At 40.6% G+C, this 19,059-nt stretch overlaps 4 protein-coding genes and 1 pseudogene across 4 annotated transcripts; 4 read left to right on the top strand and 1 right to left on the bottom strand.

The window, feature by feature from the left end:
• Positions 1-482: 482 nt before the first annotated feature.
• Positions 483-4,216, bottom strand: LOC103856302 (conserved oligomeric Golgi complex subunit 2). The gene is made up of 12 exons (XM_009133406.3): positions 3,652-4,216; positions 3,461-3,580; positions 3,037-3,364; positions 2,694-2,855; positions 2,480-2,579; positions 2,173-2,388; positions 1,989-2,094; positions 1,646-1,846; positions 1,450-1,554; positions 1,230-1,355; positions 1,007-1,144; positions 483-911 (listed from the first exon to the last, which is right to left on the bottom strand). The coding sequence occupies exons 1-12, from the start codon at positions 4,108-4,110 to the stop codon at positions 798-800; spliced, it is 2,175 nt and encodes a 724-aa protein (XP_009131654.2). The 5' UTR covers positions 4,111-4,216; the 3' UTR covers positions 483-797.
• A 116-nt stretch (positions 4,217-4,332) lies between these two features.
• LOC103856301 (putative U-box domain-containing protein 46) lies at positions 4,333-6,783 on the top strand. Its single transcript, XM_009133405.3, has 2 exons — positions 4,333-4,876; positions 5,518-6,783. Exons 1-2 carry the CDS (start codon positions 4,559-4,561, stop codon positions 6,610-6,612), a joined length of 1,413 nt encoding a protein of 470 aa, XP_009131653.1. The 5' UTR covers positions 4,333-4,558; the 3' UTR covers positions 6,613-6,783.
• Positions 6,784-8,752: 1,969 nt separating this feature from the next.
• On the top strand, positions 8,753-13,838 carry LOC103856298 (annotated as a pseudogene).
• Positions 13,839-13,957: 119 nt separating this feature from the next.
• LOC103856299 (putative U-box domain-containing protein 46) lies at positions 13,958-15,788 on the top strand. Its single transcript, XM_033289134.1, has 2 exons — positions 13,958-14,254; positions 14,682-15,788. Exons 1-2 carry the CDS (start codon positions 13,958-13,960, stop codon positions 15,786-15,788), a joined length of 1,404 nt encoding a protein of 467 aa, XP_033145025.1.
• Positions 15,789-15,798: 10 nt separating this feature from the next.
• Positions 15,799-18,848, top strand: LOC103856296 (putative U-box domain-containing protein 46). Its single transcript, XM_009133401.3, has 2 exons — positions 15,799-17,087; positions 17,580-18,848. Exons 1-2 carry the CDS (start codon positions 16,773-16,775, stop codon positions 18,660-18,662), a joined length of 1,398 nt encoding a protein of 465 aa, XP_009131649.1. The 5' UTR covers positions 15,799-16,772; the 3' UTR covers positions 18,663-18,848.
• The last annotated feature ends 211 nt before the right edge of the window (positions 18,849-19,059 follow it).

Here is a 19,059-nt window from a genome sequence, read left to right as displayed (position 1 = left end):
GTGTCGAAATGTTTGAGCTTGTTGAGTTTATTGCAAGTTTGTGACTGAGCTATAATTGATCAAACATCTGAAACATTGCTGTGTATAAATTGGTTGCGATTTTGACATCTCGTGTTTAAATCGTGTAAACACTTTCAACTGTCAACATTTGTAGATCTGTTTTAGGCTTATCTTGATGTGTGTTTGTGTGTAAGCTCAGGGTATACAGTAAATGTGCTCTCTGTTCTTGCATATTGTTATGTGTAAGCTCAGGGAATACAGTAATTGTTTGTTAGATCTTTTCCCTATCGCTTGCTTGTTTAAAAAGTCTTTCAGAAAAGCATTGAATATTTGTGTGTTTGCTTGTGGAAGTATATTAGGGAAATGGACCAATAATTGAAGAATATGGATTCATCATATGACATTGTTAATCATTCGATCTCTGGAAACCCGTTAATTTACTTAGGCCGAAGTCTAAACACTAATCACTAAAAAACTGGATATTGGGTCTTACTTCCTTCACATGCATGCATATATTAACTTGGCCCTAGAAATACAAAGAAATGTTTCGAATCTCTTTGGTGTGGTGTTATATACCGACGACGGAATAGTCCTACAAAAGTCTGAATGGCCAAAGCAGGCACTAACTACTCAAGATCTATCAATCATAATGCAACTTTGGAAAACACTCGTCTCTTTGATAAAACTCTCTTCCTCTTCTGGTCGCTGTACTAAGTAAACAAACCCAAGTGAAGAAAAGAAGCTACAGCTCTTTTTATAAGAGATCAACATGTTGTATGAAAAAGCAGCGCCAGTCCTCAAACACTAATTGTGTTTTGCCTATCCGGAGGTGCAACGCATTTCCAGAGGGAACAATAAGGCTCGATATCTGCCGGATTCAACCCCAACGCAGAGATGTTTCGGCCATACTCCTGACAAAGATATTTTATAACCGATGATGCTACTTCTTACCAAAACTGACTATTTTCAGAGAACACAATGAAACAACATGAGGAGCTAAGGTTACCTGAAGATCAAGGAACAACTGCATACACATCTTCTCTGTTCCAGATACATTGTGGTCAGTTACACCTGATGCTGCTGCACCTGCTCGTTTCTGTGCATTTTGTCGTGATTTCTGAAGATATGTCTCTGTTTTTCTCGCCTGCAACATATTACCCCGCCTTTAACTGCACATAAAATACTCACCAACCATTTCTGGATGTTTACTGTTTTAAAAAGGTACTTACGTCGCTTAGACGTCCAGCAGCTAGTTCATAATACCGCCTGGTCATTTCAGTGAGAGTGCCAAGCAATAACTCCTCCCTTGTTTCGTGGGTCAAGTAATGTCTAGCCTTGTCTCCCTCCAAAAAGGCCTATTAACACAAAAGATGCAATAATCCGCACTTTCAGAATTCATCAGTCAAGTACTATGAACTTACCATCTCAACCCGGACATTAGACGAATACCTTTAGAGGGCGCAATAGTCCAACCACGTACGGTGAATGCCTAATAGGCAGTGGTTTATTAGACATCATACATGTTGCGGCTATTCCCTTGAGCTGACTTAGTTCCTGAAGGAGAGAAGAAAACAATTTACTATCCAGACTTGAGTATGTATGATACTCTAGATAATAATTTACTAGTGTTTCTCCAGGGCTTTACCTCAACAGATTTATCAACAATGACTTCAATAATGGTTTTCTTAACCAAAGGTAGGACGTTTTCTAATGATTCTACACCCTGTAGCATGCTCTTCCTCACCACATCCAGAACTTCAGAGGGGCATGAAGATAAATAGTGTGATATAAGTCCAAGGTAATCGCCACGAACTTCTGAGACTATACAATTTACATCATGTATAACCTGAAAGGAAGGTAACGTGTAAAAATTCCAATAACATAAAATGATCAACCACATAATCTATGTGACCAGATTTCATGTATTAAAGTCAAAAATTCCGAAATAAAAGGAACTGAAAAACAACCCACATAACAAAGTAACTTACATATACAAAATCCTCTGCAGTGGCTGAAACTGCCCATTCACATCCAGGAGTCAGGCTGGCATTACTCTTTCTAGCATTCACCGCAGAAGACACCCAGTTGCAATATCTACATGTTATTAACACTATCAACATTAGAATTTAAACAAATAAAAACTTGTAAGATGATAGTATTTTAGTCACAAACCTCGAAAGAAGCTGCAAGGCCAAGCGAAGAAATTTATCAGCGGCAGAGAAAATGTGAACATCTTCTTTCCAGCATGATCGCAAGCTCTCCAAAAGAGCTACGCTCTGTCTAAGCATTAAGGTGGGTGAACTCCGTTTATCTGAGTCAGAGTCCTGAAGAAAAACCAGAGAAGCAGAAGTAAGAGCAGAATCCAAGCCTCCAGCTATTTCCTGAAACCTGAAATTATGTATCTTCTGAGTTAGAGAAGTTGAGAATCCAATAATTCTAATGGTAATTCACTAGTCATCTATGATATTTCTCTGAGTACCTCATTGAAAAGTACACTCTCACATTCCATTGCTTCATGAATTCGATACATATCGCTTCAGCTCGAAACTTAGTTACAGCAGACCTTGACGGACAGTAACCTTCACAAAAAAGTAGATGGTACTATAACTCAGCTGAAAAGCATACAAGCAACTTCATCACCAGATATCAATGAAAATCAGTTCACAGAGAAAGATGAAGATCAGTTACTCTACCTTCAAGGTATGCCAGGAAATCCAAGCTTGCCTTGTAATTCTTCAAGAACTCGGTAGGCCTTCCAGGAGAAAACACGCCTGGTTTGACTTTCTGGATTTCCGAAAGAACTTCTTTCAGGATTGAGTTTGCCAAGAAGTTGAAGACATGCGAACCCGATTTGTCTGTTGTAATAACAAGATACAAAGCAAAAGTACAGTGCAGTTGCGTTAAAATACTAAAGCCATGAAGCATAGGTTACTACCATCTTGTTGCGTATAATTCTTCTGAAAGTATGTAACACGAAAACTTCTTTACCAGTGATGTAAAACAAACATAATAACGCAGAGATTTTGAGTGAGTTACCAGTGGAAGATATCTCTAGCAGCATTTTACAGTCCCTGGCGACGAAAAGCTTGATCTGTCTGTAATCGTTTTCTAGTCCATCTCCCAATGTTCCATCATATGCTTCATATGCAATAACTTTATGTATAAATGGAGCCACAATGGTCGTACGAAACACCTCTTCTGCATTCTTAATTTTATCAGTGGCAGCATATGCACGTAGACAGTTGTAAATGACGTTTGATTCTCTGTTGTTTAGCCCGTCAATGAAGCAATTACGCAAGCTAGCATCAAATAGCACACTAGCGCTCTGAATCCTCTTCTCTAAGTTCTCAATGAAAGGCAGATTCTGTAATGACATGCATAACATAAAATATTAGTGAGAGAATTAGTTGTAAGACATTCTATTGTCTTCTCAAAGCCAGTGAAAGAGAGAGTAAACGACCTGTGCATGAGTCATATGGAACTTGAGCCGATTCAATTCACTAGCTATTCTTTCCAAGAGCATGCTCTGTGATTCTCTCATGGTTGCGCCATCTTGCTGCTCTTGTAGAAGCTTTTCAACCTATAATTCACAATGAATGTCATTATAACTTTCGTAACAATTAAAAGCATAAGCCTTTAACTCTGCTTTACCTTAGACACCACACGAAAAGCGTCGAGCGACGATTCCAGAACCTCCCTTGCAGCCCCAGTATCGTTACGTTGGTTTAATCCACTCGCACGTGCGACATGTGCATCCTCCACAGATCCACGAAACGCACTGATCTCCTCACGGAGCTCAAGGAGGGGAGCGCGCATGCGGACTGCAGTTTCGTCGATATCAACGAGCTTAGCGCTCAAATTAACGAAATCGGCGTAGTCGCGATTGATGTGGTCAACGAGTTCGCCGTTGAGGGAGGAAAGGTGTGATCGGAGCTCGGATCGGAGAGTGTCGAAGGGGACGAAAGTACGGAGGTCTGAGATGAAGGACTCGGAGTCGAAGACTGGGGAAAGGAAGAGGGAAGGGTTGAACCATAGAGGAGGACGAGAGTCATCCCAGAATACGTCTGCGGCGGATCTCGGAGACGGCAACGTCGCGACGGGATCTGACATTGTCGATTCGCTGTTTCTTCCCGGCGTGAGGAATCTAGTATTTATAAATTTGATTAAAATAATATAATAAAGAATATATTAATCATCGCAAAATCTAATTGTTTCCGTGAACCAATCAGGAGCTGGTATGTAATTTGATTACGAAAAGAAAAGAACGCCGGTATGACGTGGGCCCGTTGCTTCGTAGTTAAACGTATTATAAAATTACACGTGGCACTAAAGTGTTTTACTCAAACCTCCGTTATTAATCTGATGTGGCATTCTGTTACAGGTTGCTTAAGTTAATAAAAGGAAAATAAAAAAAGGAGGCAAAAGAAAAATAAACTGAGAGCTGACGGATATAAATTGATCGTTTCTTCGCTTCTCTCTGTTGCCAACAGAAACTTCCCGCTCTTCTTCTTTTTCCCCCAATTCTCGAGTTTCTAGGGTTCTTACTTTCTCGCTTTCAATGGAGGAATCGACGGCGGAGTCTACGGCAGCAACCGCCGATGCTCTGAGGATGGAGTTAAAGAAGACGATTGCGGAGATTCTCGACGACGGAGGAGTAAGCGAAGATCGCGGTGAGACTGACGGAAGCTCCCGAGTCTTGAAAGCAATTGACGAGGCGGTTCGAATGCTGAATCTTCTGAGGGAAGTTGAATCGAAGTTGCCGGACTCTGATACTTCTTCGTCTTCTCCGACTTCTCTGCCCGAAGTGCCGAAAGAGTTCAAGTGTATGCTCTCGCACGCGATCATGAGCGAACCTGTAGTCATCGCTTCTGGCCAGGTTAGATTTCTTTTGTGATTCTTGCTCGAATTTTGCTAATCTTTCTATCAAGAAGTATATAAGTTTCGATATATTCAGTTTCTATGAATGCTATCTGTATACATGCTCATTCTCTAAACAAAGGTTCAGAATCGTATAACTTGACATTGCGAACAAACGTAATGCTTGTGTATGTTTTGTATGCGTATCGAATGTGTTCTCATATACAAAGATATGTAACAGGAGTAGATAGATACAGATATGTGTGCTATTTGTGTATATGAACATGTTAGCTTCTTTATATGAACAAAGCATATAACTTTCGATATACTCAACTGTTATGAGTGCTATTTGTGTATATGTACATGTATCTTCTTTAAAATGAAATTTTTGTATGAAAGTTTTGTATCTTATTTGTGTATATGCTTGACATTGCCAAGAAACTCAATGATTGTGTGTACGTTTGTATTCGTATGGAATGTATGCTCATATACAGAGATATGTCATAGGAGTAGATAGATACATATAAAGGACTGTGTATCCAAATGTGTGCCTTTCTGTGTTTTACAATTATGGAGATCGATCGAGATTCTTGGATTGAAGATACATACGTCTGGGTGTTTGGTGCTGATTATTTGCTATTTTGTTTCTTTTTTTGACAGACCTATGAAAGGAGATACATCCAACAGTGGCTGATGTGTAAAGTGACATGTCCCAAGACCAGAGAAGTCCTCTCTCACCGTTTGTGGTCACCCAACTATTTGGTCGCTGAGTTGATTGCGCAATGGTGTCAAGCCAACAAGTACGATCGGCCAGAACCATCTGATAAACCCATTGGACTGTTCAATGATGACATAGACCTATTGCTTCAGAGGATCTCTTCTCCCTCCTCAGTTGAAGATCAGACAAAAGCTGCAAATGAGCTGCGCCGCCAGACCAAGAGATTTGACAATGTCCCGGCCTCGTTTGTCGCTGAGATCCCTGAATCCATCACACGGTTGCTCACTCCGCTCTCTGCTTTGGGCGAGGACATTGACTCGAACCCGGGATTTCAGAAGGACATCATCACCGCATTGCTTTACATCTCGGGTCTTGAGGAGAACAAAACAGCAGTTGCTCAGCACCCTCTTGTGATCCCACTGCTTACAAAGTCTTTGAAGCAGGGGACAGCTAAGACACGAAGAAACTCTGCAGAGGCGTTATGGCTACTTTCAAAGCTTGATTCTAACAAGACCATCATCGGGAACTCAGATACGCTCAAGGCTTTAGTACATGTCATCAAAGAGGATCATTTCACTGCCGCCATAAGCGCCTCCTATGCTGTTTTCCACCTCTGTTGCCTACCGGAGAACAGGGAGAAAGTGGTTTCAGAAGGTTTGATTCCAGCGCTGATCAACAGGATTAAAGAACGAAGCTACGTGTATGTCTACTTTGCTCTCTTGGCGCTTATGACTGCACAAAACGGGGTGATTGAAGAAATAGAGGATCTAGGGTTTGTGGATGGTATGTTCAGTATCTTGAGGAATACGAGTTGCTCAGTGACTGGCGAGAACGGTACATTGATCTTCCGTCGCATGTGCGGTCTGAACACGGGTGACAGAGACAGAGAGAGGACTAGGCTGAAGCTGATCAAAGAAGAGGAGGATAAATACTCGACATTTTCGAAGCTTGCAAAGCAAGGATCACAACGTGCAATGATGGAAGCAGAAGCGATTTTGCAGTGGATCAAGAGGTCCGGTACAGGTGAAGAGCCATAAAGGGGATGAAGGGAACCACCACACTCAGGTCTTGTTGATAAATAAAACGATTTGGTGATGCATGTAAAAATTTTAGAAAGAAGCAAAAGTTGTATAGTTTTCTGAGAACGTTTAGTTACTAAAGAGGGCCTGACTGTTGCTACTCTTAATTGACGTTTCCGATTCATAATCTGGCTAGTGAAATGATCTGAAAGGATTGCGTAAGTCCCAAGTAATGTGGTTCTCTCTTGTATTCTTCCAAATGCTAAGCCGTGCACAATCCCAATCATGAAACGGCAAACCCTTTGACCGCGCCCACCTCTTTTTGTCTATAGAATTGTTCCTTATTGTTATTTAGCGGAGTTTGGTGTACATAGAATAGAACCATTTTAAGGCGGTCCTCTACTGAAATTTTATTCACGTAAAATGAAGTTTATATAAATATAGACTTTATCGAAGACATCGTGATCGCGTCAGCGTATGTTGTTTGTTGTCTATTGGCTTGATTTGTCAGTTACGTTACTTGTGTGCTAATATAATCAATAACTTCATATGTTACACCATGCAATCGCATAAACACTTTAGGAACACCGTTCCGTTAATATTTTTGTAGATTAAGGGTTCAATCAAAATAACACTGCTAGATTGTAAATCACTAATGTATGGCTGGCTAATAACGATCTAATTTAGGAAAACAGTAACATACAAAAATGAAATGAAAACTTAAACATTGGCCACAGTATGCTTAAACATATTTGAAAACTTTAGTTTTTGATAGGAAATAAATGATCAGAAAAAAAAAATTCTATTTTTTTTCTTAACCAATCAGAAGCGACAGCGGGAATGACGTGGCAGAGGAGGAAGCAACAAGCTGAAATCGATGTTTTTTCTCCGGCGATACAAGCTCCGCTCTTATTAACCCATCTTCCGATCTGGAGCCGTTACAGCATCCGCCGCAGACCACGGCGTCCTCCGGCACCGGAAATGGTAAGATCCGCTACCGTTCGCCTTCCTCCACTGAGCTCACGGAGTCCGGAACTGCCACCGTTTCCTCCTCCGGTCACCATTCTCCTTCTTCCTCCGAATCTCATCAGGGACTCCTCTCTGTTGATGGTGGCTAAGCGAGCTCTGGAATTTGGATCGGAATTTGGGAATGAACCTGAGCTCTTCGTGCAGGTAACAACATTGATTCTCATAATCGATGCTCAACAGTTTGGAGATTGTTCATGAATGTTACTGGATATTAGACTAGAACTACCACTTTTACCTGCACTGTTTGATAGATTTACTAGTTTCGTTAGCTTGATTCAGTTTCTTATGGTGATTCGTGGTACATTTGTGTTATTTAAGTTGATATGATGGTCAGTGTGTGAAAAGACTTATGCTTGCTGCTGGAGATTTACCTCTAAACAATTCACTGATTTGATTTCAGCTAAAACCGTGTACTATTTGCACATGCTCCGGAGAAGACCAAGTATCCGGAGTCGAGACATTTACTGGAAAGATTTCGACAATAAGTACCACTTCTCTTGTCAGTTCACAGCTGACTTCATCATCACTAGCACTTACCAAGAGATCGCAGGAACGTAAGTTACTACTTAATATCTAGAAGTGTTTTTTCTTCTGTACGAGTTCTCATTCAAGTTGTTTTACTCATGAAGAACACGGTCGGTCAATAAGAACGCCATGGGGCTTTTACACTCCCGGGACTATACAGAGTAGTTTCACGGCATCGATGTGTTTGATCCAGAGTTCAACATATTCTCACCAGGAGCAGGCATGACTATTTGCTCCCCTTTTACTGAAAAAGATAAAGAGAGTGCACAATGGTTGGTTGAAATCATCAGGCTGCTCTCGAGGAGACTGCGCAAGTCCCAAGTTATGTGGTTCTCTCTTGTGTTCTTCCAAATGCTGAGTTGTGCACTGTCCCAATCATGAAACGGTAAACACTTTGACCGCTGCCAACTCTTCTTTTTATCGATAGAGTTGGTGCGTTATTATCAAGCGAAATTGGGTCTATATTAGACACTTTTAGGCGGTCCTATACTGAATAAGACAATCTACAATGCTATGAAAGTTATTTATGTGACGGTGGTGTAACTTTAAATTAGTCCACAATGCTCTGCTGATGAGTGAAATCTTGTTTTAGGGCCATCTCAGGACACTGAAACTGAGAAGGAAGATCTTTGGCGAGTCTCCAGTTTTTTTTTTAGTGTTACTGAAATTGTTCTAGGTCTGAACTGTCCACCACGTAAACTTAGATCATTTGGACTGCCAAGTGCTATGAGAAGATGGCCAATGGCCAACTTGCTGAGCTTCACGTGTACAATGGCCAACTTGAGAAGATGTGGGGAGGACCTATGTTACATGGAAACAGAAGCGGGTACGTGGAAGCGGAAGCGTAAGGAAGCGCAGAAACGAGATTTTTTAAAATATTAGGAAGCGGGTACGTGTTGGAAGCGTATATCCATATATATATATATTAATTTTAAAAAAAAATTAGGACTAAAAATTATATGATTTAAATTTGAAATAATGCATTTATTCATTTATAATAATTTTGAAATGATTTTATATTAAATCTGTAAAAATACACATAAATGAAGTTTACAAAAAAATATTATATTAATTATTTTTATTACTTCATAAATAATTGACACAATATATTTCAATTTGTGCTATATCTTTAATAAAAAATCTCAATGCATAAAGATGATTTATAGTATTATTTTTAATATTTGTACATTTATAACTCAATATTCATTACTATTAATTTTTTTATTTTATATAGATTAAAACTATGGTTTTATATTTTATTGATATACATTACATTTTTTTTTAAACGGAAGCGTGATTCCAAAACGGAATCATAAGCTTCCAACAAGTTTTTAAAGAGAATATTTTAGAAACGTTTTGGAAGCGAGATTCCGCAAGCTTCCACAAGATTCCGATTCCGATTCCGGTTCCGAAGCGGGAAGCGGACGTCCGATGAAGCTTCCGTGCAACGTAGGGGAGGACTCATGGTAATCTCTTAGTCTTTTATAATATCAAATCTTGGTCTCTACTTGTAAGTCAATGTATTTATATCTTTTCCTAGTTAACTGTAGGAGGACGCTGAGAAGTTTCTCGCATTAATGATAGAGAAATTTACATTGTGGGACACTCTTTAAGTTTACTGTGTCCTTATCACTTTACGCGTTCTTACCCTTTTTTTTGTGTGGCTACGAGCTTTGTCATTCTCTTCAGATTGTGGGACACTCTTTTTGGTTATTCTTCTTCAGATCTAAAAGCTTTGTCATTCTCTTCAAAATTTCTTGGTGCTTGTTAGTCATGGCTTCTTCATCTTGTAGTTCGTTGTATGACGTCTTCCTGAGCTTCCGTGGAGAAGACGTGCGCAAAGGCTTTCTTAGCCACGTTGTTAAAGAGTTCAAAAGCAAGGGGATCGAAGCGTTCATTGATAACGAGATGGAGCGAGGAAAATCTGTCGGTCCCACGCTTGAAAAAGCGATCAGACAATCAAGGGTCGCCATTGTCTTGCTCTCCCGTAACTACGCTTCTTCAAGCTGGTGTTTGGATGAGTTAGTGGAAATCATGAAGTGCAGGGAAGAGGATAAGCAAAGAGTGATAACCGTTTTCTACGAAGTGGATCCATCTGATGTTAGGAAGCAGATCGGAGATTTCGGAAAGGCATTTGATGACACTTGTGTGGGGAGAACAGAAGAGGTGACGCATGTATGGAGGCAAGCTTTGAAGGAAGTCGCGGACATAGCTGGTTATGCCTCGAGCAACTGGTTCGTTCACTATTACTTCCACTTGCATATTATGTGTAGCTGCTTTTCATTATGTATGTTTTAATTGATATCCTCTGTTTTTGTTAGTGGGAGTGAAGCTGATTTGATCAACGAACTTGCCTCGAATGTTATGGGTGTGTTGGCTTTGACACCATCAAGCTCGTGTCACGAAGATGAAAACGATGTTGAGCCTACAAGCAAAAGATGTTAAGGTGATTGGGATTTGGGGTCCTGCCGGGATTGGTAAGACGACCGCCGCCAGAGTTTTATACGACCAAGTCTCCCCAGAATTTCAGTTCAGCACGTTTTTGGAGAATATCAAAGGATGTTTTAAGAGGTCCTTTGGTAACGACCATCAGTTGAAATTGCGTTTTCAGGAAAAGTTGTTGTCTCAAATTTTTAACCAAAAGGATATTGTGGTTCGTCACTTGGGAGGGGCACCACAAAAGTTGAGTGACCAAAAAGTGTTGGTTGTTCTTGATGAAGTGGATAGCTGGTGGCAACTAGAGGAAGTGGCGAACAGAGCATGGTTTGGTCGCGGAAGTATGGTTATCATTACAACCGAAGATAGAAAACTTCTCAAGGCACTCGGACTCGAAGCCAATCAAATCTACAAGATGAAATTTCCAACTACAGATGAGGCTCTTCAGATCTTATGTCTATATGCCTTCGGTCAAAAGTTTCCTAATTATGATTTTGAAACTCTTGCTTGGGAAGTTACGGAACTTGCGGGTAATCTACCTCTAGGCTTGAGAGTCATGGGGTCGTATCTACGGGGAATGTCCAAGAAAGAGTGGATAGACGCACTACCAAGCCTGAGGTCTAGTCTTGACAGCGAAATTGAATCAACTCTAAAATTGAGCTACAACGTCTTAAGTAATAAAGAAAAATCTCTTTTTCTGCATATTGCATGTTTCTTTGCTGGTTTCAAGGTTGATAGGGTCAAGAGTATTCTTGAAAAAAGCGATTTAAACGTCAACCATGGGCTTCAAACCTTAGCTTATAGAAGTCTTATATATAGAGAGAATGGATACGTGGAGATGCATAGTTTACTGCAACAAATGGGTAAAGAAATTGTATGTCGACAATCTGTCGAGCCTAGAAAGCGACAATTCTTAACGAAAGCCACCGAGATTTCTGACTTTTTTGATGAAAACACTAAGTTATTTTTTTTTAACATTCCGTCTTCTGTTTCCTTTGTTTTTTAAGCTGGGATTTTGTTTCTTTTTGAATAATATATTATAGGGTACTGGAACTGTTCTAGGCATAAAGCTCCTAAAATTGGAGGGAGAGGAAATCAAAATAAGTAAAAGCGCTTTCCAAGGGATAAGAAATCTCCAGTTTCTAGATATCGATGGTGGTACCTTAAACACACCCGAAGGCCTCAACTGTCTTCCCAACAAACTCAGATACATACATTGGAAGCAGTCTCCATTGAGATTTTGGCCTTCCAAGTTCTCTGAAAAGTTACTTGTCGAACTAATCATGCCCAACAGCAACTTTGAGAAACTTTGGGAGGGAATCAAAGTAAAAAAATAGTCGGCATTTTTTTACTTTGTATTGTATTGCGAGTGAAGTGCGGTTAGTCATTTCTCAAAAACTTTTTTTTTTGTGTAGCCTTTCCCATGCCTCAAGCGGATGGATTTGAGCAGCTCTGAGTATCTGAAAGAGATTCCAGATCTCTCGAAAGCAACGAGTCTCGAGATATTAGATCTCCATTACTGCAGAAGTTTGTTAGAACTCCCTTCTTCTATCGGTAGGTTAATCAATCTCGAGAAATTGGACCTCCATTATTGCCGGAGTTTGGAAAAACTCAGTGGTTGCTCGAATTTGGAAAAAATCAGTGGTTGCTCGAGTTTGAAAGAACTCGATCTGAGCGATTCTGGGATAGGGGCATTGGAATTGCCATCATCAGTCAGTACTTGGTCTTGTTTTTATAGATTGAATATGTCAGGGTTGAGTGACCTCAAGAAGTTCCCAAATGTTCCTTACAGCATCGTAGAGTTGGTGTTGAGCGGCACAGGGATAGAGGAAGTTCCTCCATGGATTGAGAATCTATTTCGTCTGCAGCAACTAATTATGTTTGGATGCAGAAATCTGGAAATTGTATCTCCAAACATTTCTAAGTTGGAGAATCTTCAGACTATTGCACTGTGTAAACATGACGACGTCCCTGAGATGAGCTATGGGGATGAAGTTTTTACAGCAGTGATCGTTGGGGGGCCTGACTCGCATGGCATCTGGCGTTTTCGATCAGACTTAAACGTGCACTACATTTTACCGATATGTTTACCGAAGAAGGCTCTTACATCTCCAATATCATTACATTTATTCAGTGGTGGTTTAAAAACTATCCCAGATTGCATCAGACGTCTCTCCGGACTAAGTGAGCTTTCAATCACTGGTTGCATAATTCTCACAGAACTGCCACAGCTTCCAGGTTCCTGTCTATCTCTAGATGCACACTTTTGTAGATCCTTGAGGAGAATAAACTCTTCTTTTCAAAATCCAAATATATGCCTAAACTTTGCTGGCTGCTACAACCTGAATCAAAAAGCGAGAAAGCTCATCCAGACATCAGTTTGCAAATATGCGCTCTTACCGGGTAACATTGTGCCTGCACACTTCACTCACCGAGCTTTCTCTAGTTCCCTAACGATCGATTTGACTCCAAGACCTCTTCCTTCATCCTTCAGATTCAAAGCTTGCATCTTACTGTCAAAAGTCAGTTTTCATTACCTTCGCGAGCAGAATGTGTTTTGTCGCGTTAGAGGTAAACAGAATGGCCTCACTGTCCTATATGGATCAAACCAGATTCATCATATGCATTGTCTAGGCACATCTCAAAACCATCTTTATATATTTGAAGATTCTTTCTCTCTAAACCAGCATTTCCCTGAAGCCGAAGTCACCACTTTCAGCGAGCTCTCTTTTCTGTTCACAGTCGATGATTATAAAGCCTTGGTGGTTTATGGCTGTGGTGTACGAATTTTGGAGGTACTTGACGGAAAAGAAACTGAATAGGAAGAGTATATCGACATAAACGTAGAGGCAAACAATGAAACTGAAGAAGGAAAAGAAACAGGACGTGATGACGATGCAGAGACGAGGAGCAGGAAATGAATGAGGTCAAGCCTTGTTGATGTTGTTAGATTTTCTTTTTCCGGTGCACTGCAAGTTTCCAAGAAGAGAAGCATCAATCTCAACACCCCTGGCACAATCAAGCTGGGATTTTTTCAGGTTTGGAAACTCGATCGCTATGGCTTCCTTAACAAATCATAGAATGATATTTATAAACTCAAATCTGCTTGTTACACCGGTGGCGTACGTGATTAAACGTGTTTATAAAATTACATGTGGCATTATGTTAATTTAACTCATACCTACGTTATGAATTTGACGTGGCAGCCTATGTATTACAGGTGGCGTACGTAATTAAAAGGAGGCAAAATATACTCAAAACTGAGAAGCTAACGGTTTCTTCTTCGTTTCTCTCTATTGCCAACAGAAACTTCCCGCCTTCTTCTTTTTTCCCCAATTCTCGAGTTTCTAGGGTTTCTAGTTTCGCGCTCTCAATGGAGGAATCAACGGCAGCAAACGCCGCTACTCTGAGGATGGAGTTAAAGAAGACGATGACGGAGATACTCGACGACGGAGGCGTAAGCGAAGATCGCGGCGAGACTGACGGAGCCTTGGTAGCAGTTGACGAGGCGGTTAGAATCCTGAATCGTCTGAGGGAAGTTGAATCGAAGATGCCGGACTCAGCAACTTCTTCGTCTTCTCCGGCTTCTGTGCTCGAAGTGCCAAAAGAGTTCAAGTGTATGCTCTCGCGTGCGATCATGAGCGAACCTGTAGTCATTGCTTCTGGCCAGGTTTGATTTTCCCTTTCTTTACTTTTTTTTTGTGATTCTTGCTCGATTTTGCTAATCTTTACAAAGTTTTACGCGTAACATTGCCAAGAATCCTCAATGATTGTGTATGTTTAGAATGCGTATCGAATATATTCTCATATACAAAGATATGTCACAGGAGTAGATAGATACAGACACAGTAGTGTGCTATTTTGTGTATATGTACATGTAACCTTCTTCATATGATCAAAGCATATAGCTTTGGATATATTCAACTGTTAGGCGTGCTATTTGTGTATATGTTTCTTTAAACGTAAAGTTTTGTATCATCCAAAAAGAAACAGAGCTATGCTTGACATTGCCAAGAAGCTAAATGAATGTATGTTTTTGTATTCGTATGGAAAGTGTGCTGATTATTTGCTCCTTTGTTTCTTTTTCTTTTTGACAGACCTACGAAAAGAGATACATCCAACAGTGGCTGATGTATAAAGTGACATGTCCCAAGACCAAAGAAGTCCTCTCTCACCGTTTGTGGGTACCCAACCATGTGATCGCTGAGTTGATTACGGAATGGTGTCAAGTCAACAAGTACGATTTGCCAAAACCATCTGATGCACCCGTTGGACTATTCCCTGATGACATTGACCTATTGCTTGAGAGGATCTCCTCCCCCTCCTCAGTTGAAGATAAGACAGGAGCTGCAAACGAGCTGCGACGTCAGACCAAGAGATTTGCCGATGTCCCGGCCTTCTTTGTCGCTGAGATCCCTGAATCCATCACACGGTTGCTCACTCCGCTCTCTGCTTTGGGCGAGGACATTGACTCGAACCCGGGCCTTCAGAAGGATATCATCACCGCATTGCTCTACATCTCGTGTCTTGAGGAGAACAAAACAGCAGTTGCTCAGCACCCTCTTGCGATCCCACTGCTTACGAAGTCACTGAAGCAGGGGATTGCCAAGACACGAAGAAACTCCGCAGAGGCGTTATGGGAACTTTCGAAACTTGATTCTAACAAGATCCTCATCGGGAACTCAGAGACACTGGAGGCTTTGGTTCATGTTATCAAAGAGGATCATTTCACTGCCGCCATAGGTGCCGCTTATGCTGTTTTCCAACTCTGTTGCCTACCGGAGAAGAGGGACAAAGTGGTTTCAGAAGGTTTGGTTCCCGCGCTGATCAACAGGATTAAAGAAAGAAGCTTTGTGTATATCTACTTTGCTCTCTTGTCGCTTATGACTACACAAAAAGGGGTGATTGAAGAAATGGAGGATCTAGGGTTTGTCGATGATATGTGCAGTATCTTGAGGAATACGAGTTGCTCAGTGACTGAAGAGAACGGTGTATCGATCGTCCTCCTTCGCATGTGCGGTCTGAGCACGGGTGACAGAGATAGAGAGAGGACTAGGCTGAAACTGATCAAAGAAGAGGAGGATAAATACTCGACATTTACGAAGTTTGCAACGCAAGGATCACAACGTACAGTGGCAGAAGCAGAAGCGGTTTTGCAGTGGATCAAGAAGTCCGGACCGTCCGGTACAGGTGCCGAGCCATAAAGGGGGATGAAGGGAACCACCACACTCAGGTCTTGTTGATAAATAAAACGATTAGTTTTGCAAACTGACTCTTGATTCATGTAAAAATTTTAGAAAGAGGGAAAAGTTGTATAGGTTCTGTTTGAAAACGGAAAGGGCCTAAGGAGGGCCTGAGTTTGCCACTTTTAATTGACGTCTGCTGTTTCTGTTTCATATTCCGGCTAGCGAAAATCATCCGAGAGGATTGCGTGAGTCCCAAGTCATGTGGTTTTCTCTTGTATTCTTCCAAATGCTAAGCTGTGCACTGTCCCAATCATGAAACGGCAAACACTTTGACCACTCCAACCTCTTATCTATAGAGTTGTGCGTTATTTTTATCAATCGGAGTTTGGTGTACGTAGACCATTTTTAGGCGGTCCTATACTGAATTTTATTCACATAGAATGAAGTTTTATATAAGTATCGACTTTATAAAAGACATTGTGATCACAGTCAGCATATGATGTTTGACGTCTATTGGCTTTGATTTGACGTTACGTTACTTGTGTGCTAATATAATCATTTATTTTTTTTTTTTTTTGAGAAACAGTATAATCAATAATTTCATATGTTATATCATGCAATCTCGTAAACACTTTAGGAACACCATTCCGTTAATAATTCAACCAAAAGCACACTGCTAGAGTGTAAATCACTAATGTATGGCTACTAAAACGATCTAATTTAGGAACACGGTAATAACATACAAAAATGAAATGAAATGAAAACTTTAGTTTTTGATAGGAAATAAATGATCGGAAAATCTAATTTTTTATTAACCAATCAGAAGCGAATGCGGGCATGACGTGGCAGTCTAGATATTCAGGTAGCTTACGTAATTAAAAAAGGGAGGCAAATAAATTGATCGTTTATTCGCTTCTCTCTCTACTGATAACAGTAGTTTCCCGCTCTCATCTTTTTTCCCCAATTCTCGAGTTTCTAGGTTTTTGTGTATTCGCGTGTTCAATGGAGGAATCAACGACGGAATCAACGGCAGCAAACACCGATACTCTGAAGGTGGAGCTAAAGAAGCTACTGACGGAGACTTTGTCCAACGGAGGAGGAGAAACTGAGAGTGACGGAAGTTCTGGAGTCTTGAAAGCAATTGACGAGGCGATTAGACTCCTGAATCGTCTTAGAGAAGTTGAATCGAAGAAGCCTGAATCTGACATCCCATCTTCTTCGTCTTCTGAATCGCCGAAGGTGGAAGTGCCGAAAGAGTTCAAATGTATACTCTCGAATGCGATCATGATCGATCCTGTAACCATCGCCTCTGGGAATGTATGGTTTTATTCCCTTTCTTTAATCTGAAACTGTAGCTTACGATATATTCGGTTTATGCGTATATACATTCACATTTCGTTATACAAAGATTCATTATCATCGAAAGAAGAACAGAGTTAGGGTTGACATTGCCAAGAAACTCAATGATTGTTTTATGTTTGTATGTGTATTGCATCTGTGCTTATATATAAAGAGATTCTAGAGGAATATATAGAATATTCAAAGACACAAGATTTCTTCTGATTGTTGCTCGATTTTGCTAATCTGTAGCTTGCGAATATATTAGTATGAAGGCTGTTGATGATGCGTGTATACAGAGTTATGTTTGACATTGCAAAGAACCTCAATGATTGTACGTTTTTTAGAATCTGTGCTTATTATATACTAGAAGACTAGATAGATGCAGATGGAGGGTTTCTTAAGAAGTTTAAGATTGAAAGACACAAGATTTATGGTGTTTTTGTACTTATTTTGCTCTTTTTGTTTCAGACCTTTGAGAAAAGATACATCACAGAGTATCTGAAGCATGAAGATAAATGTCCCAAAAGCGAGGAAGTCCTCTCTCACTCTTTGTGTACACCCAACCATTTGCTCGATGAGGTGATTACCAAGTGGTGTCTAGCCAACGGACATGATCGTCCAAAACCAGCTGATGAAGTGGTCACTGAGCTGTCCAACGATGGAATAGAGTCGTTGCTTCAAAGGATCTCTTCTCCCTCCTCAGATGAAGATCAGATTCAAGCTGCAAAGGAGATACGTTGCCAGACCCATAAGTTTCCAAATGTAAGAAATCGCTTTGTCGCTCTACACCCTGGAGGGATCACCGACTTGATCCGTCCGCTGTCTGAGGGATCCACGATACCGGAGCTTGAAGAGAATATCATCACAGCATTGTTCAACATCTCGATTGTTATGGAGAATGTAGAAGCAATTGCCCAAACGGATAAGGTGATCTCATTGCTCAGAACGTCTCTGACATGTGGGACAATGGAGACACAAAGAAACTCTGCTTTGACGTTACTGTCGCTCTTAGCTATTGCTTATAACAAGGTAATCATAGGGGACATCTCAACATTCACGGCTTTGGGAGAGCTTATTGGTAGAGGTGATCCGGTAACCTCCTTGGTAGCCGGTGCCGTGGTCTATCACCTCTGTCAAGAATCGGAGTACAGGGAAGCGGCGATTTCTGCGCGTGTGGTGAATGCGCTAATGAGGAAGATCAAAGCAGAAAGATATGCGGCTCAGTTTTTAAGTGTCTTGGTATTACTTACTACACACGAGCGTGGGGTTAAAGAAATGAAGGAGAGTCGAGAGTTTATGAGACATTTGTTCCGTATCTTGAGGAAACGGAGTTGCTTAGAGTCTTGCGAGAACGCTGTATTGATCGTCCTCAACATGTGCAACCTGGCCACGCCTTACGGTAGACTGGGAGTAGTCAATCTAGAGGAGAATGACTACGCGACATTTTCAACGCTTACGAAGGAACGATCATCAGAGAGTCTAGTCAAAAATGCGGAGATGGTTTTACAGTGGCTCAAGGTACACGGTACAGGTAAAAAGCAAAAGCGATAGAATGAAAGGGTTACGAAACTCAGGGTCTTGTTGATACTTAGAAGATAGTTTTGCAGAGTTACTCTTTGATACATATATATACCGATTCAAAATGTACAAAGTTTATAAAGATAGAAGGAAAAAACTGTACTGTTACTCTTAAGAATGAAATGTACAGGCATAAAGAGGGCCTGAGTTTTTGCTACTCTTAATTCATCTTAATGTTGTTGTTTCTGATTCATATTCCGGTTAGTGCCACGATCAAAGATAGATAGATAGCTTTAAAGGATTAGAGAAGCAGGGATTGTGTAGTAATAAATGTCTAGTTCACATGCTTTTTTTTAACAACAATCTAGTTAAATACATGCTAAACATGTATAATAACCTCTATAAATTGATCACTAGTCTATATAGTGTG

Source organism: Brassica rapa, chromosome A03 (assembly GCF_000309985.2).
Source record: "Brassica rapa cultivar Chiifu-401-42 chromosome A03, CAAS_Brap_v3.01, whole genome shotgun sequence".
Taxonomy (NCBI): Eukaryota; Viridiplantae; Streptophyta; class Magnoliopsida; order Brassicales; family Brassicaceae; genus Brassica; species Brassica rapa.
The sequence above is the reverse complement of the archived record's forward strand: the minus strand, read 5'-3'. Positions and strand labels throughout refer to the sequence as shown.